At 43.8% G+C, this 26612-nt stretch overlaps 1 protein-coding gene across 3 annotated transcripts in view; it reads left to right on the top strand.

Annotated features, from left to right (window-relative positions):
• The window catches only part of LOC124720145 (zinc finger protein 492-like), a 125973-nt gene that overhangs the window by 36194 nt on the left and 63167 nt on the right, over window positions 1-26612 (top strand). For all 3 annotated transcript variants that reach the window (XM_047245448.1, XM_047245449.1, XM_047245451.1), the window contains one exon: window positions 1948-2040. In XM_047245448.1, the coding sequence (XP_047101404.1) occupies window positions 1948-2040 (93 nt within the window). The remainder of the gene's footprint in view (window positions 1-1947; window positions 2041-26612) is intronic.

Raw genomic sequence — 26612 nt, forward strand, 5'->3', positions numbered from 1 at the left:
CACGTTTATCAGCTGAAGAGGACATGCTAGTCCCATCTCAATGTTCTTAGGTGTCTGTGCAATACCACCTGGGGTTCAGACTGCTCTGCTCTCTTGGGATTGTATCAAGCATTGGTCCAGTCTCGTTTAGACTATGGAAGTCCTGTCTATGGTTCTGCGTCGCCTTCAACACTGCAGATATTAGACCCCGTCCACCGCTGTGGGTTCTGACTTGCGACTGGTGCCTTCTGGACTAGCCCTGTATGTAGCCTTTTCGCAGAGGCGGGGATTCCGCCACTGTGAGTTTTGTGCTAGCAACAGCTGATATCTCACGCACTCCGCATTTGCTGCACCCCAAAGCACCCTAATTATGGTCTCCTTTATCAAGAAACGGAATCACCCTGCCACAGCGGCCATCACGATGTGGACTTACTATGACTGTCCGCATTCAGTCGCTCCTTTCTGAGCTCCAGCACTTGCCTTTACCACCTGTCTTCTCCGCTCACACACATACCCCTCCATGGTGCGTCTCTTGGCCACAACTCTGTCTTGATCTCTCAATCGATTCAAAGGATTCTGTCCCTCTGATGGCTCTTCACCACCAGTTCTCCTGTCTCCTCAGTTCCTTTCAGGGTTCGGAAGTGATCTATACTGATGGCTCCATGGTCGCCAGCTGCACTGGTTTTGATTGCACCTATGCGCAATGCACGGAACTTCACTCCTTCCCAGATGGCTGTAGTGTTTTTACTGCAGAATTGGTAGCCTTCTTGTGCACACTGGAGCATATCTGCTCCTGCTCAGGACTATACTTCACTATCTGTAGTGACTCATTGAGCGGTTTGCACACAATTGGCCACTGCTTCCCTCGCCACCCATTGGTCATCGCTACCCAGGACTCCCTTTCTCTCCTCGCTCAATATGGATGCTCAGTGGTTTTCATTTGGACCGCAGGCCATGTTGGAATTCCTGGCAATGAACTTGATGATCAACTGGCTAAATTAGCTACTACCAGGCTCACTCTCGCTATTGGCATTCCAGAAAGAGACCTTTGCTCGGCATTATGTAGTCAGGTTTTGGGCCTTTGGGGTGCAGAATGGAGCACTCTTTCTTCGCCAAACAAGCTCAGGGCAATTAAGGATTCTGCAACTCCATGGCGGTCCTCCTCTCGTAAGTCTGTCGTTGTCTGCCGGCTCTGCATCGGCCATACATTTTTGACTCACGGCTATCTCCTCCATTGTGAGGACCCCCCCCCCCCCCCTCTCTGTCGTCGTGGATCGATGTTGACTGTGGCTCACATCTTATTGGACTGCCCCAACTTCGTCACCCTACGGCAGACTTTTAGCTTTCCATATTCGCTACCCCTGGTGTTGGCGGATCTCATTTGAAGTTTTATTCACGATGGGGGTTTTTATTGCTTTATTTAAGGGAGGGGCCTTCAACCTTATTGGTGAGTGGAGGGGATGGCAGGCTTTCATGCTCCCCCCCTTCACCCCGACTGGATTGGCTTCAACTGGGCTTGGTGGTTCACCTTGGCCCTTTACCTTCCCAGTCCTTTCCTCATGGGGTCTGTTATGCCCTGAGCATCTCTCTTGTCTCCTATGCTTCTTCCTTCGTGTCCCTGTCATTAGTCACTTTCTTTCCCTCACTTCGTCTTCTGCCCTTTTCCTTCCTTCCCTGTCAATAGCTTATCATTTTATGGATGTTGTAATTCCCTCTTCTAATGTGGGATTTTATTGGTTTTAGTTAATCGCAGGTCGGAGGGACTGACGACCGCATAGTTTGGTCCCTTCTCCAACCAACCAAAATCAGACATTAGAACTGACGTGGATGCATTCTAATACTCACTTTTGCCAATTGATAAGAATCTATGCAAAGTTGGATGATATACATGAGAAAGGAATATTGAGAACTGTGTCATACACAGAATGTTAGCAAGTAGTTGTAATTCAGATTGTTTTCTTCTTTCAGACTGTTAAAGATCCATTGGGAGTATCTTGGTCCACTGATTTTATCAAGGAGGATCCTGAACTAAATTTGGAAATGGATGTAACTGAGAATAGTGTAAGTATTTACATGTCTTACTTATTGCATGTAGTCAAGTAATAAGTCTTTTATTTATTGTGTAGAGCGAAGGATGCACTGCAGTGGAATTGTCACAGATTGTCTGGAACTTGTTGCTGTTCATAATTGTAGAGTATTCTTGTACTCCTGCATTTGACTTTCATATCACCTGTAACATGCTGACTGTTTTAAATAGAAGTGGAAGGGGACTAGTGGCTGGTATAATCCTGTTTTCTGTAGCCCTTGTTGATACCAACTATATTGTATAATGGCTGTGTGTGATGGGTACACTAAATTCACATTTATTTTAAGTGTAGGTCATTTGAAAATATTCCTCCTTTTGATAACTTCTGATCAATACAATTCAAAAGAACATTGGCTATTCTTATCTTTTGTGTGTATCGTAGTTATTCTTGAGTTTGTCCTAAAATTTTTTTAGGTTTGGAAAAAGAGAGATAAAATTGGTGTGTTGTAGATCAGCCATGATACTTTGGCCACAACCTGTTCATATTGTGACAGCTTCTCTGGTGCCTTTTTTATTAGTTATAAAATTTTCAGTAATAGAATAACTCTGTATATGGCTTTTGATGAATGATTGTACATAGATGAAGCCTCAGGCATGAAATGTTGGCTTCTTCAACACAGAAATGTGTGCTGATTATACAAGCATACAGGTGAAGGAACCAAACAATCATGCTAGGGACAGCTCACATTATGTAAAGGAGTGTAGCTGATTCACAGCTAACAGGCCAAGACTTAATGTCACAGAGACTCATGTTATGCCATTTTAAACAAATGAAAGGGATGCATTGGTGTCACAAGTAGACAGGACAGTAAGTGAAACAGTAGTGATGTTGTTCCACAAGTAGGGTTTTACAGAAATGAGAATGCCATGCATAGTAGACAGGGATGTGCAAATGAGACATTTGGCTAGAACAACGAACTGTACAGTGTCCTAGGGCATATCTGTTGTTGCCAAAGTAGCTGGCCTTGGTATGCAGCGCAAGAGATCACAGGTCGTACAAGACGCATCCATGGCAGTGGGCCCAAAGGTGCAGATAGCGTCCACTGCATTGAAAACTGCTCCCAATGCAAGTGCACAGAACAGTGTGTTGCTGGATGTGTGGCCTGGAAAACCATGTCATGTGGTTGGCACTGAAATCACTGATATGTACCTCACTTGTTACTTTGAAAATACGTAACTTAGATTAAATAGTGGTAGACATCTGAGCAAATCTACGAATAGGATGTGTGACATAAGTGATCCTGAGTAGCACATGCAGTTGTGAAGTGAACATCATAGCTCTCAGCTAGAGTGACATGCAGTCTTTGTGGTCTCGGAAGCATAAAATGCTAGGGCTTAATAATGATGATGAAAAATAAGGCTGACAATTTATATACTGGCACATGACTAGCAAGATTCTGTATTAATTGTGGAATTGGGAATTGGGAATTTTATTAGGTAACTGCATGAGAAGCTAGAGCAAGCTACCAAGATAGCAAACTAATACTTCGTTGGAGAAGCAATTCAGTGGCAGGCTGCTACATCTGTTACTGGTATGTTCAAACAACACACAGGTGTTATGGAGATGCTTCAGGAACTCAAATGAGAATTCCCAGAGGGAAAGTAATGTTCTTTCAAGGAACGCTATTGAGAAAATTTAGAGAACAGCCATTTGAAGCCGACTGCTGAACAATTTTTTTATTTCCAACATACATTGCACATACGGACTATGAAGATAAAATTTGGGAAATCAAGGCTGATATGGAGGCACACATAGTCTTTTTCCCTTATATTTGCAAGTGGAATGGGAAAGGAAATGACCAGCAGGGCTATGGGGTACTATTCACCACACACCATTAGGTGGATAGCAGAGTATCCGTGTATTTGGAGATGCTAGGTAAAATAAGTAGCTGACTAATGTACCATGAACAACAGTGATATTGTTCATAGTAGTAAATGTACATATACATACATACAAAGTAATCTGTTAGCAGTTCCCATAATTAGTGTGACATTAGCACTAGTCACAAGCAGCTGGTTGTCAGTAAACTTCAGAGGTAATTCTTGTGGGAGCTTCTGCCTTCAGATTTGCAGCCTGGCTCATCCCACATCCATCCACATCTTCATTTATGGAGTGCAATGTGTAAAACAAAGAATGAACGAATGAATTATGTTCACGACCAATCTCTAGCCAGAGCAGAGGTTATGGTGTAGAAAACAAAGTTAATTTATTGAAAACAATTCTGAAACATTCAGTAATAGATTAAACTCTTAAAGACAAATCATGATTATCATATTTTGCTGAAAGAAGTTATACCTGTATAAGCAATTCCTCAGGATCTTTAAAATCATCAGATTTCACAAGGCTATAACTTTGTCATAAATAAAAGTACAGAATTATGGTCAGATTTTTATTTCTATACATGCCTTCAAAGCCTTTATTTTCCCATTGCTTACAGTTTATAAGTTCTCACATACAACATTAAGGTGTTTTTCACAGCTGTATTTAGGATCACATTCGTCATGTACTGATCACAAATAACAAAATTCTTTTCAACACATTTAAGCATCCAGGTGATAGGCTGGATCCATGCATTTGCAAGCATGTCAGTTTAGGAAACACTGCTGTTGCCATGTAGCATCATAGTTCATCCAAAGTTGTTGGTAGATGATGCACATAGGTGGAGCCTTTCACAAACTCCTACCAATAAAAAAGATACCATACTGTGAGATGAAGCAAATTTAAAGGTCAGATCTGCAGCCCCTTAGAGCTAATAAATCCCTCAGGCAGCTTACTGTTCAGAAGAGCTGTTTTGTGCAGGTTCCAATGCAGTGGTACACCATCGGTATGAACAATTACATTTCTGATAATTTTCAATCTCTTCTGTTTTTGGTCCATCTATGTGTTTTCTAATATCATCCACTTCCTTCAGTTTGTTAAAGAATTCCGTACTCTTCAGATTCAGTTCAGTGTTAATCTCATTACATTACGTAAGTTGAATAATAAATCATGATCACTACCAACAAACGTCCTGTCCCATAACGCACAGCACATTACCCTTATTAATGCTGCAGCTACCAGTTCATGTCATACCTTGAAGACTCATTTTATAAGATGTAAAGCAATCAAAAATGACCTGCTACTGGAAGTAGACATTACTGGTCACACACTAAATGAAACATACTGTGTACAATTCCTTGGTGTCTGCTTGGATTTCAATTGAAATGGGGTCAACAAATTGGTAAACTTGTCAGGTTGAGGCCCTCAGTATTACTCACCCAGAGACAGTTATGATGGCTTCTTTTGGATTTTTCATTTGTTTTTGGAATTATCTTCTGGGACAGCCAACTGGAAATAAATAAAATATTTATAGTTTATTTAATGTAAAAACCAATAGGGAGTTCCATTGTGACATGTAGGTGCAAGATTCCCTAGGTCAGTGAAGAGCTTTATGCAAAGTGTCAACATCACATCACATTCCTGCTACTAGGTTGTATCAGATAAATACTAATTTGCTCATAGCTGCTATGCCCTATAAGATTATCCTATAAGATTATCCTATAGGATAGTACTGAGTGAAAGCATGCTAGGAAGCATTTCTGCCAGTTGACACTGGAGGAAGATCCATTAATTGCAAGGCAGAGAGATATGAATGTTTTGGTTAAATTAGGCATGCAATAATCGTATCTAAACCTTAACGATAAAAGTCAAAAACTAATTGCATTTGGGACTCCATAGATTCTACACACACCCGCCCACGCGCGCGCGCCCACACACACACATGATTTATGTATAGTTTTAGTTCTTTTGGAGCATCAAAAATTTGATTATGAATGACACTGTGTGAGCGCACGTGCGCGCACACACACACACACACACACACACACACACACACACAGTGTCATTCATAATCAAATTTTTGATGCTCCAAAAAACTAAAACTATACATAAATCATATTATTTAAATACATAAGGCTTTGTTTTCCATTATATTACATTTTCTTATCAAAAAACAAGATTGATCTGGCAACACAGTCACAGGTCTGAATTCTTAAGACATAAGTAGTATCTGTTGCTTTTTAAATAATAATTGGTTAATTTATTAATGTTCAAATTTGTTCAGTTGTAACAAAAACTGCTGTCACTTTTGTATCTGTGAAAAAATTGTAGCCTTGGGAATGGGGTTCAAAAACATTACCATAGCTTCTGCATTTTCAGAGTTGCTATAGAAATTGTTTTATACCTCTTTCATTTCAAATTTCAACAGTAACAAACAATCCAGGATTTATCAGATAAACATGCACATACTTGCCAGCATCTGTTACAATTGTCTTCACCTGCAGCATTTGATCCTTGCAAGAATCATTTTACACTTCTGAACACCCAGCACATCTTCGATGGGTTGCATCCTCAGATATGGGAAGGTTTGGTTTTTTCAAGCTTCAGGATTGTTCTGACAACAATATTATGATAGCTTAAGGTAAAAAGTAATATTAGTTTTGAATATGAGCAAAATGTTTGACCTGAATGTAAGTTACGCTCACTCAGTTGTCCACAAACCATATTCCAGTACCATAAAACATTGTTTTTTACTTGAATCTGAGTTTATGCACATTTATAAAAATCTGTAGCTCAACCAGCATACCATTTTCTGTATTTCGTCTGGTTACACACTACTCCTCTCATTGTACCACCAATAGCATCCATGACAACTTTACCATGTGCTGCAGCAAAGAATAACACAGTCGATTTCCACTTCAAATACTTACGAACACAAAGTATATAATGTGTACCCATTTTCAAATAGAGAAGTACAGCCATCTCTGTAAATTGTAAACTTTTTTGAGACATCAGATCTTCCAAATCCTCTTTACATCAGCTGTTGTTTATATGACAACACAGCAGCAGATACTGTTTCTTGTGTTAGGTCTCATTGGTGATGGTGGCATGATAAAATATTCCTGCAGCATCCAGGTGCAACTTGTTAAGACTGTGCTTGTTCATGCGATGAATGAGCACATTGACTTTTGCCTTCATTAACCAGAGAAACATTATCTACAAAGTCTGTCTGTAGATTTCCAGATTTGAGGGATCCATTTTGCACATACCCCCAATTCAGCAGATTGTGAGTTTCTAATGAAGCAGTGAAATATTAAATACAAAATTTGCTCATCAATTTCTGACACTACATCAGCAATGGTACCATTAACATCTGCATATTTTAGTTGCCTGTCAACATCAATCCATTTTTTCCCTTTTACTACTTTGTCAGTAAACTTCATTATTTAATGTGGAGTGAAGTTCAGAAGTTACAGTTTTTACACTATATACATGAGTTCGTAGTACTCATGAATTAACAGTAGACTACGTGTTCCAGTAACTCCTTATCTTATGAAAAAAATGCTCTTTTCATTGTCATTTTTCAGTGCATTCACCAGATAGTTGGCATACACACATTGGGGTGCATTCAAAACCAACAACATGTGTAATGAAAGAAAGTATTTGTTTTATTTGCCCCATTTCCGTGTCTGCCTAAAATTGCTTATAACCTCCCTAAGCTGAAAATACTATGTAGTGTTTTTGCAAAACTCTGTGCATCTTAGTCTTTGGGTCTTTAAATAACATAGTATCCCATCTGTCAGCTGCTTGACAGATTGTCATCCCTGCTGTAAAAAAAAAAAAAAAAAAAAAAAGGAACTGTTTGCTTCTCTTTTTCTCAAATCTTGTTATTCAGTTTGTGTTGTTAATATTTGCTTAAACACTCTGGAAGTTGTTGCACTGGAACAATTAATTTGTTTGTTATTGCATATTTCTAAGTTGGGCTGTCTGGATGTAGCTATTCTGATCATTCCACTGTTTTTCCTTAAGTTTATGGGATTAGTATGAACCTAAATAGGGTTCTGAAGATAACACTCCAGTGACATGAGTCATTGTGCATTTACTGTCTGTGTATATACTTTCACAACTCTTTCTTCCACTTTTCCTGTACTTTAAATCTAGACATTTGCTAAGTTGTCTCTTTCCTTTCTTCTGAAGTGTTGTGATATTTTCTTGCCTTTTTCTCTACATTGAACTAAATGTAATTGATTTGCTTATAGTTTTGCAAAATTCCTCTCTCTCTCTCTCTCTCTCTCTCTCTCTCTCTCTCTCTCTCTCTCTCTCTCTCTCTCTCTCCAATTTATTATCCATTATGTTTAACAGAAAGCTAGTATTAATAATGTGTAACAATGCACCAGACTTCATATACAGATGTATTACTGTGTTAATTATTCTTCAAATTATACTTTCATTGTTTCATCCACAACAGAATTCCCCCATAAATTCTTTGCTTTACACAACATTTTTTAAAAAAATGTTTAGGTTAATGTTAACTAACACAATGTAAACTTACTTCTTGACCTACCATCTGTGTACTAAGAAGCCCTGATGTTAAATTCTTCTTTGGATATCACAACTTAATCAGTATTTTTAGTTGCATATCTGGCAGCAAACATGATGAATTTAAACTTAAAATGCCACTAACACTGTAGCCAAACAAAATGTACTTTTTAACATGGTCTATGCAGTTCAAATCAGCACACAGGAAGTGTCATACTGATAAGTATGTCAGGTATGTAATGTGAAGACAAAGATTCTTCATGTCATTGTATCCTCTCCTCCTGGCTTTTAAAAAATAGATGTGGGAAATTATTTACATTTTCCTCCTCAGGCAGGAAAATGGATACTAAGGTATACCCTGTTGCAAAAGCAAAAATAAGGTTCAGAAAATTATATTCTACTCTCATGCTCACATTTTGGAATGTCTCAAAACTACAAATTGGTCAAACAAAATGGCTGACCTTCACTTAACTTCAGAAGGTGAAATAGCTAGTACTGACAATACAGGCACACAAAAGTACAAGAAACTTCACTAGCTTTTGGAATTATTAGTTCCTTCATCTGGAAAGAGTTAGTAATAGATACAGGAAGGTTAGGAAAGAAGGGCAGGTCACTGAGACCTAAAGAGTGTTACCCACAAGTAAACATCAATTTGACCTTATATTTTAGAGAGAGCAAAAGCATACCATATTTCATGGAGTACAACACTTTTCCCTTTAAAAAATTTCCTACAATTTTGAGGTGTGTCTTATATTTAAAATCAATGTAAAAATGTACAATGTTTGATTTCAAATTCCTGCCAGACTTAAAAAAAGTCATATATTCAATACTGTGGGGAACCCACCTCTATCTGGCAACACTGGATTCAACTGGCAGCAGCAGTGCACTGATGCAATGAACATGAGTTGTGGAACTTCACAAGCTTGCTAACACTGTCCCCCTCCTGCCCTGCCATCACAAACCCAGAGCACTGTCTAGCCTATGATGTGTCACTGCAGTCTACAGTGCCAGTGAACTTGAACTGAAAGTGATTTGTGTTATCGGTAACACAAAAGTATTTTCTTTACTAGTTGGTTGTGACGACAGTTCACCGAGACTGAAACTGTATCCCAAAGTCCAGAGCAGAGTTGACCACATGTTACTTCAGAAGAGAGGACTGTTATTTGGCTGTACGGTCCCAAGAGACCACCTTAGTACTGCACGGCTACTGGCATATGAGCTCACAGCATCTGCTGGACGTGTTGTATAAAGGTAAACTGTGTGCAGATGGCTTTGGCAGTGGCCTTTATTGTTGGAGACCAGCTGCATGTCTACTGTTGACACATCTTCACAGAAGGCAATGTCTAGAGTGAGCAGGTAGCTTGCTTGTGACTCAGGGCAGGTTGCCCAATCTTGTGTTCGAATGGTGGATCCTATGCTGCATTCCAGGATGTCATTGTGGGTGTCACAGGCATGTGGCATAGGCTGTGATAGTGGGACAAGAATCATGTAGTATATGAACCGCTGAGTGCTTCTATGCTCCACATTGTACGTTTAGGGTTTAAGGCATGTATTATAAATACTACTCTGGTAGCAAGTGATGAAAAGCTTCCATCTTTTATGGTCGATTCACTGCATTGACCTTCTTTTTATCAAGACTCTGTCCCTCAGATTGACCAATCAATACTAGCCATTGCATCAGAATTACTGGCGACCAGTATTTCCGGCCATATTTCGCCTCTTTTAGTATCATTCTAGCAATTTGTTTCCTTAACCCTTTCACTGAATCTTACACATTTCCATAGGACCCCTTGCCCTGCACCTTAACTCAAACACCATGGAACTAATTTCATTACTATGCTTCTTGCACAGTTTTTTTCTAACACTCCACTCCCCACATAAAAGCGAAAATAAATCGATTATATTTCATACTATATCACTGTGCTTTCTGCTGTTTTTATGCTTGGGTTATCCAACCCAGTGGAATCTGAACTATGACTGGGTCCAAACTGGGTCATGTTCTTTGTCTTTTATGTACCAGAACACCACCAGGCTCAGCAGAGCAAGTGCTGCTGTGGTGGTTGGTATGACAATAGTCATTGTTGTCTCTTTCTGGTGCTGATTTTCACAATATGAATTTACATGCTGCAATATGGTTTCCAGGGAGATTGGTCGCTCCATTAGTTCTGACCCTAGAGTTTGATTTAAGCTGGTTAGGTTGGTAGCAGGTGGCACTTCCATGGGCTCCTCTGGCCAGTACAATACAAATGCAGCTGGGAAATATTCAAGTGAGTTATCCCTGCAGTCGTGGTGGACAGGCAGAAAGAAGGTCCCATTATGCTGCACACTGTTCCATTTAATAAGAAAGCATTCGCCGTTCATTCTACCCTTGTTGCTGATGTACCCCTCCACTTCTTGAAACAACTAGCCGCTACTACCACCTTGTCAAAGCTAGGGTACAACCCATGTGCCTTGACCTACTTAAAGTAAAATTCTGGCTGGACCACTTCTTTATTGCATGGTCTTTCCTCCTTTGTCCCATTAGCAATTTCACTGCTCAGAAATCCTGCCTCACTCTTATTACCATATTCGTGGTTTTCTCTCTGTGGCATTTTTGTAACTTTGCTTCCTCCATTTCTACATATCTTGTTCTGTCTTTTGCAGTTACTCATACAAATTTCTTTATTCTCCACTTGATGAGTTATACACGAACTATGTACCACTCATGATGTGCTTGTTTCCCTGTTACTGTTATAGAAATGGAAACTTTCCTTCGATCATTTCCAACTGATGTTGTGGCTACTCCAAATTATAGGGCAAGTATCTGTGCTCAGGTTCTGAAACCAACCTCAACTCCAGTGATAGATCTTTCTGTACTTTACTTAGACCCTTTAAATACTGCTCTTCTTGCAACAAATTTACCTCTAGCTGAAACATTATCTTCTACGGACTGCAACTATTGTAATAACTACTTTCCTATCTACGACTTCTACTTGGGTTTGTAGTTCCCTGATATTCTCAGTAATATGTAATACTGCTGCTGTTCTACTTCAGCAATCTGTGTTTCCATGATGCTTCTCAGTTTTGTGCATAAGTTCAAAATCAAATTCTCTGTCTTGCAGCCCATCGTGTCAACCTATTGGGAAGGATTCTATAACCCTAACAACCATTTTAATGCCACATGATCTGTTATTACTCTGAATGTTTTACCGTACAGATAAAATTTGAAATATGTGAATCAATATACAAGGTTAACATCCCATTCTCCTTTGTAGAATAATTTCATTCTGCAGAATTCGGTTGCCTGGAGTGTATGCTACTGGATGTTCTACACATTCCACCTCTTCTAATAAGACAGCCTGGTGCATGGTTCTATGCATAACATAATAAAACAAATTCTCTATAAAAATCTGAAACTGCCACAATTGGACTTGATGTTAAAGCTTCTTTTAACTCCTCAAAAGCATGCTAGTACTGTTGTGACTACACAAATTTAGTACCCTTCCTTCAACAATTGCATAACCTTCTGGCAATATCCGCACATCCTTTTATCAATCAGTGGTAATAGTTCACAAGTTCAGAATGATTGCAACTCTTTGACAGATTATGGTACAGGAAATTCACATACACTCCAATTAACCTTGGGTCTGTCTTAACTCCATCTTGTGATATGTCCTAGGTATTCTACCTATTCCATAGCAAAATCACACTTTTCTGTACTCAGTGTGAACTTCATTGCTTTTAACCATGGGAATAATTACTGTAATCACTGCATAGGCTATTTGATATCATTTCCATAGATGATTATGTCATTAAGATACACAGCATTGCCATGGTTTCAGAAGTCTGAATATTGCATCTAACAATCTCTTAAATGTTACAGGTTCATTTTTTAATGAAGATGGCATGCTTCTGATTTGGTAGAGTTTCCAGTGTGCCAGAAATGCTGTTTTGTCAGTCCTGTGGTGCAGGCTCTATCTGGTGACAACCACTCTTCAAATTCATTTTAAAAAATATTACCATAACTCTAAATGATCCATAGTTTCTGTGGTGTTTGGGAAAGGGTAGGCACCCATCATAGTTTTCACATTTAGGTGTCTGTAATCAAACCAAAATCTTTATTTTTGGCACAACTATTCCTGCCTACCATTGACTATTGTATTCTTCAATTATTCCATCTTTCAGCTGTTGTTCTATTAATAACTCAAAAATTGGGTGAGAGTTGATAGCTATTTTGTATGGTTTGTGGTAGACTGATGATTGATTTTGTTTTGGAATGCAGTGTTGTGTAATATGTGTATATGCTAACGCTCCTTTTGGAAAAATAAATGATTGATTTCCAAAAGTAGTTTTTTCATCTGTTCCATATTGCTTCTCTCTAGGTGTTTCACCTTTGCTTCTCATACAGTTTCAGTGATATCTGGCAATTCTACATGGGTAACACCCCACATACCCCATTCTTTTTCCTCCAAGATATTCATGTTAGCAATTAACAACTGGTTGGTTAATCACATGCCCTCTGTGCTGAAATGGTACATAGAAACAGGTATCTGCATGATATGTCTGTTAAATAAACAACCCACCTGATCTAATGGTTCCAACACACACACAATTCCTACCGGCAAGCTAGACTCAACACTGACCCAAAGTAATTTCCCAGTACCCTTAGATACATAATCATGCGAAACAAGTCTTAGTATGGCTGTTCATGGTTTAATTGGTTCATCTTTGGCAACAGAATCTCCTTGCCACCTTTCTACCATGACTTAACCTGACTTAAGCATTTTTCTGCTACGTTCCACCCTACGTAGCTGGAAGTTGATTATGGCACAATGCTTATAAAAGAAATCTAATCTAAGAATCATGTTGTAGTCCTCAACTGTGTGTGGCACAATCTCTAATTATTGTTTAAATTAAGCCATATCCAGATGAATGCCTATGTCCACCGTCCTAATGGTGTGACATCTTTATTCCTACTCCATGCAGTCTGTACTGTGGTGGGTCCAATTATTACATTTCACCAGAACACTACTGGAGACTGAAACACTCTCCCCTGTGTCCAATATCATCGTGGAATGCTTTTTTTTCTACTATTCTTATCGCATACATTTCTTATTGCATCCGCTTCTGCATACAGTTTTGTGGCATCTAGTCGCGCTGGGAATCACCATAGGTGGACCAGGGGTCCCAACTAGATTTTAATACCTTATTCCTCACTGCTTCTCTACTTTTGAAACTGTTAAGTCTTATTACTTTTTTCACATCACTCTGAGGCTGGCGACACTTCATCTTTACATGGCCTGTTTATCCAAACATGAAATACCTTATATTAGCTGCAAACACAATCTGTCAAACGCCCTGTCCACACACATTTTGACATTTCTGCATGCAGCTCTCTTAAAAAAGCAATGAAGACCCTCTGCTCTGCTCCTTGTGAAATAATGTTGTTGACTTCAGCATTGTGTCCCAATGCTCGGGTTGTTGTTGTTGTTGTGGTCTTCAGTCCTGAGACTGGTTTGATGCAGCTCTCCATGCTACTCTATCCTGTGCAAGCTTCTTAATCTCCCAGTACCTACTGCAACCTACATCCTTCTCAATCTGCCTAGTGTATTCATCTCTTGGTCTCCCTCTACGATTTGTACCCTCCACGCTGCCCTCCAATACTAAATTGGTGATCCCTTGATGCCTCAGAACATGTCCTACCAACCGATCCCTTCTTCTGGTCAAGTTGTGCCACAGGCTTCTCTTCTCCCCAATCCTATTCAATACTTCCTCATTAGTTATGTGATCTACCCATCTAATCTTTAGCATTCTTATGTAGCACCACATTTTGAAAGCTTCTATTCTCTTCTTGTCCAAACTATTTATCGTCCATGTTTCACTTCCATACATGGCTACACTCCATACAAATACTTTCAGAAACGACTTCCCGACACTTAAATCTATACTCGATGTTAACAAATTTCTCTTCTTCAGAAAGGTTTTCCTTGCCATTGCCAGTCTACATTTTATATCCTCTCTACTTCGACCATCATCAGTTATTTTGCTCCCCAAATAGCAAAACTCCTTTACTACTTTCAGTGTCTCATTTCCTAATCTAATTCCCTCAGCATCACCCGACTTAATTCGACTACATTCCATTATCCTCGTTTTGCTTTTGTTGATGTTCATCTTATATCCTCCTTTCAAGACACTGTCCATTCCATTCAACTGCTCTTCCAAGTCCTTTGCTGTCTCTGACAGAATTACAATGTCATCGGCGAACCTCAAAGTTTTTATTTCTTCTCCATGGATTTTAATACCTACTCCTAACTTTTCTTTTGTTTCCTTTACTGCTTGCTCAATATACAGATTGAACAACATCGAGGAGAGGCTACAACCCTGTCTCACTCCCTTCCCAACCCCTGCTTCCCTTTCATGCCCCTCGACTCTTATAACTGCCATCTGGTTTCTGTACGAATTGTAAATAGCCTTTCGCTCCCTGTATTTTACCCCTGCCACCTTCAGAATTTGAAAGAGTGTATTCCAGTCAACATTGTCAAAAGCTTTCTCTAAGTCTACATATGCTAGAAACATAGGTTTGCCTTTCCTTAATCTTTCTTCTAAGATAAGTCGTAAGGTCAGTATTGCCTCACGTGTTCCAGTGTTTCTAAGGAATCCAAACTGATCTTCCCCGAGGTTGGCTTCTACTAGTTTTTCCATTCATCTGTAAAGAATTCGTGTTGGTATTTTGCAGCTGTGACTTATTAAACTGATAGTTCGGTAATTTTCACATCTGTCAACACCTGCTTTCTTTGGGATTGGAATTATTATATTCTTCTTGAAGTCTGTGGGTATTTCGCCTGTCTCATACATCTTGCTCACCAGATGGTAGAGTTTTGTCAGGACTGGCTCTCCCAAGGCCATCAGTAGTTCTAATGGAATGTTGTCTATTCACGGGGCCTTGTTTCGACTCAGGTCTTTCAGTGCTCTGTCAAATTCTTCACGCAGTATCGTATCTCCCATTTCGTCTTCAACTACATTCTCTTCCATTTCCATAATATTGTCCTCAAGTACATCGCCCTTGTATAAACCCTCTATATACTCCTTCCACCTTTCTGCCTTCCCTTCTTTGCTTAGAACTGGGTTTCCGTCTGAGCTCTTTATATTCGTACAAGTGGCTCTCTTATCTCCAAAGGTCTCTTTAATTTTCCTGTAGGCAGTATCGATCTTACCCCTAGTGAGATAGGCCTCTACATCCTTACATTTCTCCTCTAGCCATCCCTGCTTAGCCATTTTGCACTTCCTGTCGATGTCATTTTTGAGACGTTTGTATTCCTTTTTGCCTGCTTCATTTACTGCATTTTTATATTTTCTCCTTTCATCAATTAAATTCAATATTTCTTCTGTTACCCAAGGATTTCTACTAGCCCTCGTCTTTTTACCTACTTGGTCCTCTGCTGCCTTCACTACTTCATCCCTCAAAGCTACCCATTCTTCTTCTACTGTATTTCTTTCTCCCATTCCTGTCAATTGTTCCCTTATGCTCTCCCTGAAACTCTGTACAATCTCTGGTTCTTTCAGTTTATCCAGGTCCCATCCCCTTAAATTCCCATCTTTTTGCAGTTTCTTCAGTTCTAATCTACAGTTCATAACCAATAGATTGTGGTCAGAGTCCACATCTGCCCCTGGAAATGTCTTACAATTTAAAACCTGGTTCCTAAATCTCTGTCTTACCATTATATAATCTATCTGAAACCTTTTAGTATCTCCAGGGTTCTTCCATGTATACAACCTTCTTTCATGATTCTTAAACCAAGTGTTAGCTATGATTATGTTATGCTCTGTGCAAAATTCTACCAGGCGGCTTCCTCTTTCATTTCTTATCCCCAATCCATATTCACCAACTACGTTTCCTTCTCTCACTTTTCCTACACTCGAATTCCAGTCACCCATGACTATTAAATTTTCATCTCCCTTCACTATCTGAAAAATTTCTTTTATTTCATCATACAGTTCTTCAATTTCTTCGTCATTTGCAGAGGTAGTTGTCATATAAACTTGTACTACTGTAGTAGGTGAGGGGTTCGTATCTATCTTGGCCACAATAATGCGTTCAGTATGCTGTTTGTAGTAGCTTACCCGCATACCTATTTTGCTATTCATTATTAAACCTACTCCTGCATTACCCCTATTTGATTTTGTGTTTATAACTCTGTAGTCACCTGACCAGAAGGGTTGTTCATCCTGCCACCGAACTTCACTAATTCCCACTATATCTAACTTTAACCTATCCATTTCCCTCTTCTAAATTTTCTAACCTACCTGCCCGATTAAGGGATCTGACATTCCACGCTCCGATCCATAGAATGCCAGTTTTCTTTCTCCTGATAACAACATCCTCTTGAGTAGTTCCCGCCCGGAGATCCGAATGGGGAACTATTTTACCTCCGGAATATTTTACACAAGAGGACACCATCATCATTTAATCATACAGTAAAGCTGCATGCCCTTGGGAAAAATTACGGCTGTAGTTTCCCCTTGCTTTCAGCCGTTCGCAGTACCAGCACAGCAAGGCCGTTTTGGTTATTGTTACAAGGCCAGATCGGTCAATCATCCAGACTGTTGCCCTTGCTAGTACTGAAAAGGCTGCTGCCCCTCTTCAGGAACCACACATTTGTCTGGCCTCTCAACAGATACCCCTCCGTTGTGGTTGCACCTATGGTACGGCTATCTGTATCGCTGAGGCACGCAAGCCTCCCCACCAACGGCAAGGTCCATGGTTCATGCTTGGGTATGTCCATTAATTTTCCTTATCCTCTCTGCAAATTCTTCAACAGTTTTTGTATTTTTCTTAGTTATTACCGCTAATAGTTCCCTATAGTGTCTGGCACTATTTTGAGCTGTATATCTTTGAATCAACCCTTCTTTAAATTCTTCAAATGTTGTGGCTCTCTTCAGAGCTCCTTTGTTTGCTGTTGTTGTTCTTGTCTTCAGTTGTGAGACTGGTTTGATTCAGCTGTCGATGCTACTGTATCCTTTGCAAGCTTCATCATCTCCCAGTACCTACTGCAACCTACATACTTCTGAACCTGCTTAGTGTATTCATCTCTTGGTCTCCCTCTATGATTTTTACCCTCCACACTGCCCTCCAATACTAAATTGGTGATCCCTTGATGCCTCAGAATATGTCCTACTAACTGATCCCTTCTTCTAGTGAAGTTGTGCCATGAACTCCTCTTCTCCCCAATTCTGTTCAATACCTCCTCATTAGTTCTGTGATCTACCCATCTAATCTTCAGCATTCTTCTGTAGCACCACATTTTGAAAGCTTCTATTCTCTTCTTGTCTAAACTATTTATCGTCCACGTTTAACTTCCATATATGGCTACACTTCATACAAATACTTTCAGAAACGACTTCCTGACACTTAAATCTATACTCGATGTTAACAAATTTCTCTTCTTCAGAAAGGCTTTCCTTGCCATTGCCAGTCTACATTTTATATCATCTCTACTTCGACCATTATCAGTTATTTTGTTCCCCAAATAGCAAAACTCCTTTACTACTTTAAGTGTCTCATTTCCTAATCTAATTCCCTCAGCATAACCCGACTTAATTCGACTACATTCCATTATCCTTGTTTTGCTTTTGTTGATGTTCATCTTATACCCTCCTTTCAAGACACTGTCCATTCCGTTCACCTGCTCTTCCAAGTCCTTTGCTGTCTCTTACAAAATTACAATGTCATCGGCGAACCTCACAGTTTTTATTTCTTCTGCTTGGATTTTATTACCTACTCCGAACTTTTCTTTTGTTTCCTTTACTGCTTGCTCAATATACAGATTGAATAACATCGGGGAGAGACTACAACCCTGTCTCACTCCCTTCCCAACCCCTGCTTCCCTTTCATGCCCCTCGACTCTTATAACTGCCATCTGGTCTCTGTACAAATTGCAAATAGCCTTTCGCTCCCTGTATTTTACCCCTGCCACCTTCAGAATTTGAAAGAGAATATTCCAGTCAATATTGTCAAAAGCTTTCTCTAAGTCTACAAATGCTAGAAACGTAGGTTTGCCTTTCCTTAATCTTTCTTCTAAGATGAGTCGTAGGGTCAGTATTGCCTCACGTGTTCCAACATTTCTACAGAATCCAAACTGATCTTCCCCGAGATCGGCTTCTACCAGTTTTTCCATTCATCTGTAAAGAATTCACATTAGTATTTTGCAGCTGTGACTTATTAAACTGATAGTTTGGTAATTTTCACATCTCTCAACACCTGCTTTCTTTGGGATTATAATTATTATAGGCTTCTTGAAGTCTGAGGGAATTTCGCCCGTCTCATACATCTTGCTTACCAGGTGGTAGAGTTTTGTCAGGAATGGCTCTCCCAAGGCTGTCAGTAGTTCTAATGGAATGTTGTCTACTCCCAGGGCCTTGTTTCAACTTAGGTCTTTCAGTGCCCTGTCAAACTCTTCATGCAGTATCATATCCCCCATTTCGTCTTCATCTACCTCCTCTTCCATTTCCATAATATTGTCCTCAAGAACATCGCCCTTGTATAGACCCTCTATATACTCCTTCCACTCCCCCTGCGGGTTCGGGGGTACGAATAGGCCCGCGGTATTCCTGCCTGTCGTAAGAGGCGACTAAAAGGAGTCTCAAACGTTTCGGCCCTCTGTGATGGTCCCCTCTTGGGTTTGACCTATTTTTTTCCAAATTTCCGTTGTCAGTGCGTGCCATTTGGGGAAGGACACCTTACGTGGTGTTTTTCTATTGGTCCATCATGCTCCGCCATCTTGCATGTTACCTATTGTCGTGTGGGGGGGGGACTACGCCCAACATCTTCTGGGTTGTCTCCTTCTCGCCTTGTGCGCACTCTTCTTCTTAGCGCCTACGACAACTGTGGACCCTTTCAACACCTAAAATCCAGCACGGTAGCCAGTCCGTTGTGGTGGGGTCGTCATGTACCCTCTTGGTGGTAGCCCCCTGACCACGCAGGGATCGCACTACAGATGCCAGAGCTGATTCCTCCCCATGCATGCCAAGGAGTATGTGCCCATCTAGTCTGGGGCACGGGGACTCCGGGCAACGGGATATCGGCCAGGTACCCGTTGCTTTGGCTGGGTGGCGCCCTTGGGGAGAGCCCTCGTTCGGAGTAGGTGGCATCTGGGCGGATGTGGCGCAATGAAGCGCAATAAATCACACCAAGCTGGTGGTCGCACGGCCACCAGCGTCTCTAAGCAAGGTAGAGTCGACTTCGATGCTGCGCAATATGACCCTCAGACGTTCCCCTCGTTGGCTGCGCCGTGGGAGGGACGCCGATCTAGTGCCAAGCGGGAGCCTTACGTACCGCAATACCTTGTCTGCAGCAGGACTGATGGTGACTCCTTTCTTCCGACGAAGCCTATGTTTTTTGTGGAACACCTGGAGGATAAGTTTGGGGAAGTGGCGGGGTTGTCAAAAATGAGGAATGGGTCCATCCTCCTCAAGACGTCCTCCCCAGCCCAGTCACGAGCGTTGCTCTTGTGTGATAAGCTGGGTGACGTCCCTGTTACCGTCACTCCCCACAGTAGCTTAAATATGGTCCAGGGGATTATTTACCATCGTGACCTCTTGTTGCAATCCGATGTAGAGCTGAGAGCCGACTTGGAACGACGTGGTGTGCATTTTGTCCGTCGTGTCCATCGAGGACCCAAGACAAACAGGGTGGCCACCGGTGCCTTTATCTTGGCCTTCGAGGGTGATGTCTTGCCCGAGAAGGTCAAGGTGATGGTTTACCGTTGCGACGTCAAGCCATACGTGCCTCCCCCGATGCGGTGCTTCCAGTGCTGGAAGTTTGGGCATATGTCCTCCCGTTGCCCATCCAGCGCTACATGTCGAGATTGCGGGCGCCCCTCTCATCCTGATTCTCCATGTGCGCCTCCGCCTGTATGTGTCAACTGTGGGGAGCACCACTCTCCATGCTCGCCGGATTGCCCTGTTCTTCATAAGGAGCGGAAGATAATGGAATTTAAGACCCTGGACCGGCTTACTTATCGAGAGGCTAAACAGAAATATGAGAGGTTGTATCCAGCTTCCATTCGAACATCTTATGCTGCAGCCACGTTATCGTCGCCCACGCGAGCGACGGTTGTCGCTTCATCTGTGCCGCCTTCAGTGGGCCCTCGGGGCCATGTATCTCTGTCTGCCCCCCTCGTGCCTGGGGGCAAGCCTTCCTCTGTTGCCCCCTTAGCAGTTGGGGGCAAACCCTCTTCTGTCGTTCCCCCCACGCTTACTTCGGGAGTGACATCTGCTCCACAACCGGGAGGCTCGATTCCTCCCCCTCCTTCTCCGCCGGTGTTGCCTCCGCCGGTTCCTCTCTCGCGGAAGGGGTCCCTCGGGGCTCTCCCTTCCTCCGTTTCTTCTCCTTCCCAGCCAGATGTCAGCCAGTGGCTGAAGGTTCCGCCACCTGCTGGTCGTAGGGCTTCTGCGTCGTCGTCAGCCTCCGACGCTCCTTCAGAGAAGCTCTCCCAGCCCTCTCACCCTAAGGGCCGACGTGAGAAGAAGGAACGGTATGTGTCCAAGAAGAAGGACATTCCGGCGGTTTCAGCACCGCCTGCTGTACATAGTCCTGGCTCCGGGGATGAGGTGGAGATCCTCGCCTCTGCTGCGGATCTCTCCCTCACGGAACCCTTGGGGGCCTCTCCTATGGACTCAGCTGACTCTCCCCCGGTGGCGACGGTTGGCTCTGAAGCGCTGTCTGCCTCTTAGTCGCATTCACGCCCTCCCAGTCCCTTCCTGCTTCCATTCTCCAATGGAACAGCAGCGGTTATTTCCGCCACCTGCCTGAGCTCCGGATGCTTCTGAGTGATTCCCCCATTCTCTGCATTGCTCTGCAGGAAACTTGGTTTCCTGCACTGCGGACCCCCGCCCTTCGTGGTTATCGGGGATACTATAAGAACCGTGCTGCCTGTCAACGAGCGTCAGGTGGGGTTTGCCTCTTTGTTCACCACTCTGTCTGTAGCTAGCCAGTACCCCTTCAGACGCCTTTAGAGGCAGTTGCTGCCAGGGTTGAGCTCTCGCCAGCTATTACTATTTGCTCTGTTTACATTCCTCCGGATGGGGAGCTCCCCCGACATGTCTTGGCTACGCTGCTGGTTCAACTCCCGCCACCATTGCTGCTTCTGGGCGATTTCAATGCCCACAACCCTCTCTGGGGTGGGACTGTCTCTGATGACCGCGGTCGGGCCATGGAGCATTTGTTGGCTCAGCTCGACCTTCGCCTCTTGAACACCGGTGCTCCCACGCATTTCAGTGTTGCCCATGGCTTGTTCTCGGCCATCGATCTCTCTCTTTGCAGCCCCGGACTTGTCCCATCCCTCCACTGGAGGGTGCACCCTGACCTGTGCGGTAGTGACCATTTTCCCATGTATTTGTCACTACCCCAGTGTCGTTCTTCTGGGCGCCTGCCCCACTGGGCTCTCCACAGGGCAGATTGGCCGGCTTTTACTTCTGCTGCAGCCATTGAGTCTCCCCCACAGGGTGACGTTGACGAGGTGGTCCGTGTTTTAACCACGTCCATCATTTCAGCGGCCGAGGCTGCCATCCCCCGATCTGGCCTCCCTCGGAGGAAGGCTGTACCGTGGTGGTCGCCGGAGATTGCTGAGGCTATTCGCGACCGTCGGCGGGCTCTCCAGCGTCATAGGCGGCACCCGTCTCTCGAGACCCTCATCGCCTTTAAGAGGCTCCGTGCCTTGGCCCGTCGTCTTATTGCACGGCGTAAGCAGGAGTGCTGGGAGAGGTATGTCTCATCCTTGGGCTCCCATGTCTCCCCCTCACTCGTGTGGTCCCGGATCCGGCGGATTTATGGATACCAGACCCCTATGGGTGTCCCTGGGCTCTCCTTGGACGGCGCTGTCTGCACGGACGCTGCCGCCATTGCTGAACGGCTTGCCGCGCACTTTGCTCAGAGCTCTGCGACTGCATCTTATCCCCCCGCCTTTCGCTCTCTAAAGGAGCGAGCCGAGCGGACGCCGTTCTCATTCCACACGCGTCGTTCTGAAACATACAATGCTCCTTTCAGCGAGAGGCAATTCCTCGCTGCCCTCGCCGATTGCCCTGATACAGCACCAGGCCCAGACTGCATCCACGCGCAGATCCTGAAGCATCTCTCCAGGGACTGCCAGAGACACATTCTCGCGCTATTTAATCGCATTTAGAGCGAAGGCGTGTTCCCGTCGCAATGGTGAGAGGGTGTTATTGTCCCCATCTTGAAGCCCGGTGCGGACCCACTGGTGGTGGACAGCTATCGTCCCATTACCCTCACCAACGTTTTGTGCAAATTGCTCGGCGTTTGTGTTGGGTCCTTGAGTCGCGCGGTCTCCTCGCTCCGTCCCAGGGTGGCTTCCGTCGGGGCCGGTCTGCAGTGGACAATTTGGTGCGGCTGGAATCTGCTGTCCGTACGGCCTTTGCCCGACGTCAGCATCTCGTTGCTGTATTTTTCGATCTGCGGAAGGCGTATGACACCACATGGAGGCATCACATCCTCGCCACGTTGCATGAGTGGGGTCTTCGTGGTCGGCTCCCGGCTTTTCTTCAAAGCTTTTTATTGCGCCGCTCTTTCCGGGTGCAAGTCGGTGCCACCTCTAGTTCATCTTATATACGGGAAAATGGGGTCCCGCAGGGCTCAGTGTTGAGCGTCTCCTTATTTCTAGTGGCCATTAATGGTCTGGCTGCAGCAGTGGGGTCGTCGGTGTCTCCTTCTTTGTATGCCGACGACTTCTGCATCTCATTTAGCTCCACGACTACGGGAGTCGCCGACCGCAGGCTGCAAGTCGCCGTTCGCAAGGCAGCATCATGGGCTCTGACTCATGGTTTTCAGTTCTCTGCACCCAAGACTCGAGTTATGCACTTCTGCAGGCGTCGGACGGTCCACCCTCATCCTGAACTTTACCTCGACGGCCACCTACTTGCAGTGGTGGACACTTGCCGCTTCTTAGGTCTCATGTTTGATACCCGGCTCACCTGGGTTCCTCATATTACTCAGCTGAAGCAAAAGTGCTGGCGGCACCTCAACGCCCTCCACTGCCTCAGCCACACATCTTGGGGTGCGGATCGCTGCACGCTGTTGTGATTGTACAGAGCCCTTGTGCAGTCCAGGCTTGATTATGGGAGCCTGGCCTATGGGTCTGCCTCACCCTCAGTGTTGAAGTTGTTGGACCCCATCCTTCACTGTGGGGTTCGGCTTGCAACTGGCGCATTTCGTACGACCCCGTGGATAGTCCACTGGTCGAGGCCGGGGTTCCCCCGCTGCGGATTCGCTGCCGTCGACTGCTCGCCGACTATGCTGTCCACGTTCATTGCTCGCCAGGCCATCCCAATCGTCGCCTGCTTTTCCCTGTCACGGTCCTCCATCTGCCCGAACGGCGACCTTGGTCTGGGCTTTCCATAGCTCTCCGCGTCCAGTCCCTGCTGTCCGAACTGGGGTCATTCCCTCTTCTGCCTCCCTTCCGGGTCCGTGCACCTACGCCTCCCTGATGTTTGCCCCGGCCGGCCGTCCGTCTGGACTTGGCACAGGGACCCAAGGACTGGGTTCCGCCTGTGGCCCTCCGTCGCCGTTTTCTTGCGCTCCTCGCCTCATTTCCGGGCTGTGAGCCTGTCTACACTGATGGTTCCCTGGTTGATGGTCGCACTGCCTACGCTTTTGCTCATGCTGCCCATGTTGAACAGCGCTCCTTGCCAGCTGGCTGTAGTGTTTTTACTGCAGAGCTGGTGGCCATTTTTCGCGCTCTTGAGCATATGCGTTCCTGCTCAGGTGTGTCCATCGTCATCTGCAGTGACTCCCTGAGCAGCCTCCAGGCCATCGACCGCTGCTATCCCTCTTCTCCTCTGGTGTCCTCTATTCGGGAGTCTGTTTCCACCATTAGCCACTCTGGTCGTTCGGTGGTTTTTGTTTGGACGCCAGGTCACGTTGGCATCCCGGGGAACGAACGTGTTGACAGGCTGGCCAAAGGGGCGATGGACGCCCCAGCTTTGGAGATCGGCCTTGCGGCTCGCGACCAGCAGCTGGTGTTGCGCCGTAAGGTGCTTGGGATGTGGGCTGCTGAGTGGCGTGGCATGACAGCCCCGAATAAACTGCGGGCTGTCAAGGAGACGACCGCTGTGTGGCGTTCCTCCCTGCGGGCTTCACGCAGGGACTCGGTGGTCCTGTGTCGGCTGCGCATCGGCCATAGGTACCTGACGCACGGCCATCTGTTGCGTCGGGAGGATCCCCCCCTGTGTCGGTGTGGGTCCCGGCTGACGGTCGGCCACATTTTGCTGGAGTGTCCTCGACTGCGCACACTCCGACAATCTTTTAATCTCCCGGGCACTTTGGCTTTGGTTTTATCCGACGATGCCTCCATGGCTGATGACGTTTTAAATTTTATCCGTGGTAGTCCGTTTTATGGTTCGATTTAGGGAAGTCCTGCACCTTTCCCTTTCTGTGTCTTTTGTCCTTGTGTCTGTTGCTGTTCTTGTGTGCCGTGAGATGGTTGACTCTTTCCCTTTTTTGTTCTCGTGGTCAGTCAACCAGTCTCCGGCCATCTTCCTTTCTTCCGTTTCTTTCTGTCTGGTGTTCCTCTGTCCTGTTCTTGTCTGTAGTGTTTGTTGCTGCATTTGTGTTCTTTTAGCGCCTGGGGGGACGTCTCCTCCCCCTTTGGTTTTTACCTGCTCAGTAGATTTTCGGCTCGCCTGATTTTGGAATGGGGGACTGATGACCTTCGCTGTTTAGTCCCCCTTAAACATCCCAACAACCACCACCTACTCCTTCCACCTTTCTGCTTTGCCTTCTTTGCTTAGAACTGGGTTTCCATCTGAGTTCTTGATATTCATGCAAGTGGTTCTCTTTTCTCCAAAGGTCTGTTTAATTTTCCTGTAGGCAGTATATATCTTACCCCTCGTGAGATAAGCCTCTACATCCTTACATTTGTCCTCTAGCCATCCATGCTTAGCCATTTTGCACTTCCTGTCGATCTCATTTTTGAGACGTTTGTATTCCTTTTTGCCTGCTTCACTTACTGTATTTTTGTATTTTTTCTCCTTTCATCAATTAAATTCAGTATCTCTTCTCTTACCCAAGGATTTCTACTAGCCGTTGTCTTTTTACTTACTTGATCATCTGCTGCCTTCACCATTTCATTCCTCAAAGCTACCCATTCTTCTTCTACTGTATTTCTTTCTCCCATTCCTGTCAATTGTTCCCTTTTGCTCGCCCTGAAACTCTGTACAACCTCTGGTTCTTTCAGTTTATCCAGGTCCCATCTCCTTAAATTCCCACCTTTTTGCGGTTTCTTCAGTTTTAATCAACAGTTCATAACCAATAGATTGTGGTCAGAGTCCACATCTGCCCCTGGAAATGTCTTACAATTTAAAATCTAGTTCCTAAATCTCTGTCTTACCATTATGTAATCTATCTGAAACCTTCTAGTATCTCCAGGGTTCTTCCATGTATACAACCTTCTTTCATGATTCTTAAACCAAGTGTTAGCTATGATTATGTTATGCTCTGTGCAAAATTCTACCAGGCGGCTTCCTCTTTCATTTCTTAGCCCCAATCCATATTCACCTACTACGTTTCCTTCTCTCCCTTTTCCTACACTCGAATTCCAGTCACCCATGACTATTAAATTTTCGTCTCCCTTCACTATCTGAATAATTTCTTTTATTTCATCATACATTTCTTCAATTTCTTCGTCATTTGCAGAGGTAGTTGTCATATGAACTTGTACTACTGTAGTAGGTGTGGGCTTCGTATCTATCTTGGCCACAATAATGCGTTCAGTATGCTGTTTGTAGTAGCTTACCCGCATACCTATTTTGCTATTCATTATTAAACCTACTCCTGCATTACCCCTATTTGATTTTGTATTTATAACCCTGTAGTCACCTGACGAAAAGTCTTGTTCCTCCTGCCACTGAACTTCACTAATTCTCACTATATCTAACTTTAACCTATCCATGTCAATTTTTAATTTTCTAACCTACCTGCCCAATTAAGGGATCTGACATTCCACATCCCAATTCGTAGAATGCCAGTTTTCTTTCTCCTGATAACAACGTCCTCTTCAGTATTCCCCACCCAGAGATCCGAATGGGAGACTATTTTACCTCCAGAATATTTTACCCAAGAGGACACCATCATCATTTAATCGTACAGTAAAGCTGCATGTCCTCGGGAAAAATTATGGCTGTAGTTTCCAGATCAGTGAA

This window comes from Schistocerca piceifrons, chromosome 11 (assembly GCF_021461385.2).
Source record: "Schistocerca piceifrons isolate TAMUIC-IGC-003096 chromosome 11, iqSchPice1.1, whole genome shotgun sequence".
Taxonomy (NCBI): Eukaryota; Metazoa; Arthropoda; class Insecta; order Orthoptera; family Acrididae; genus Schistocerca; species Schistocerca piceifrons.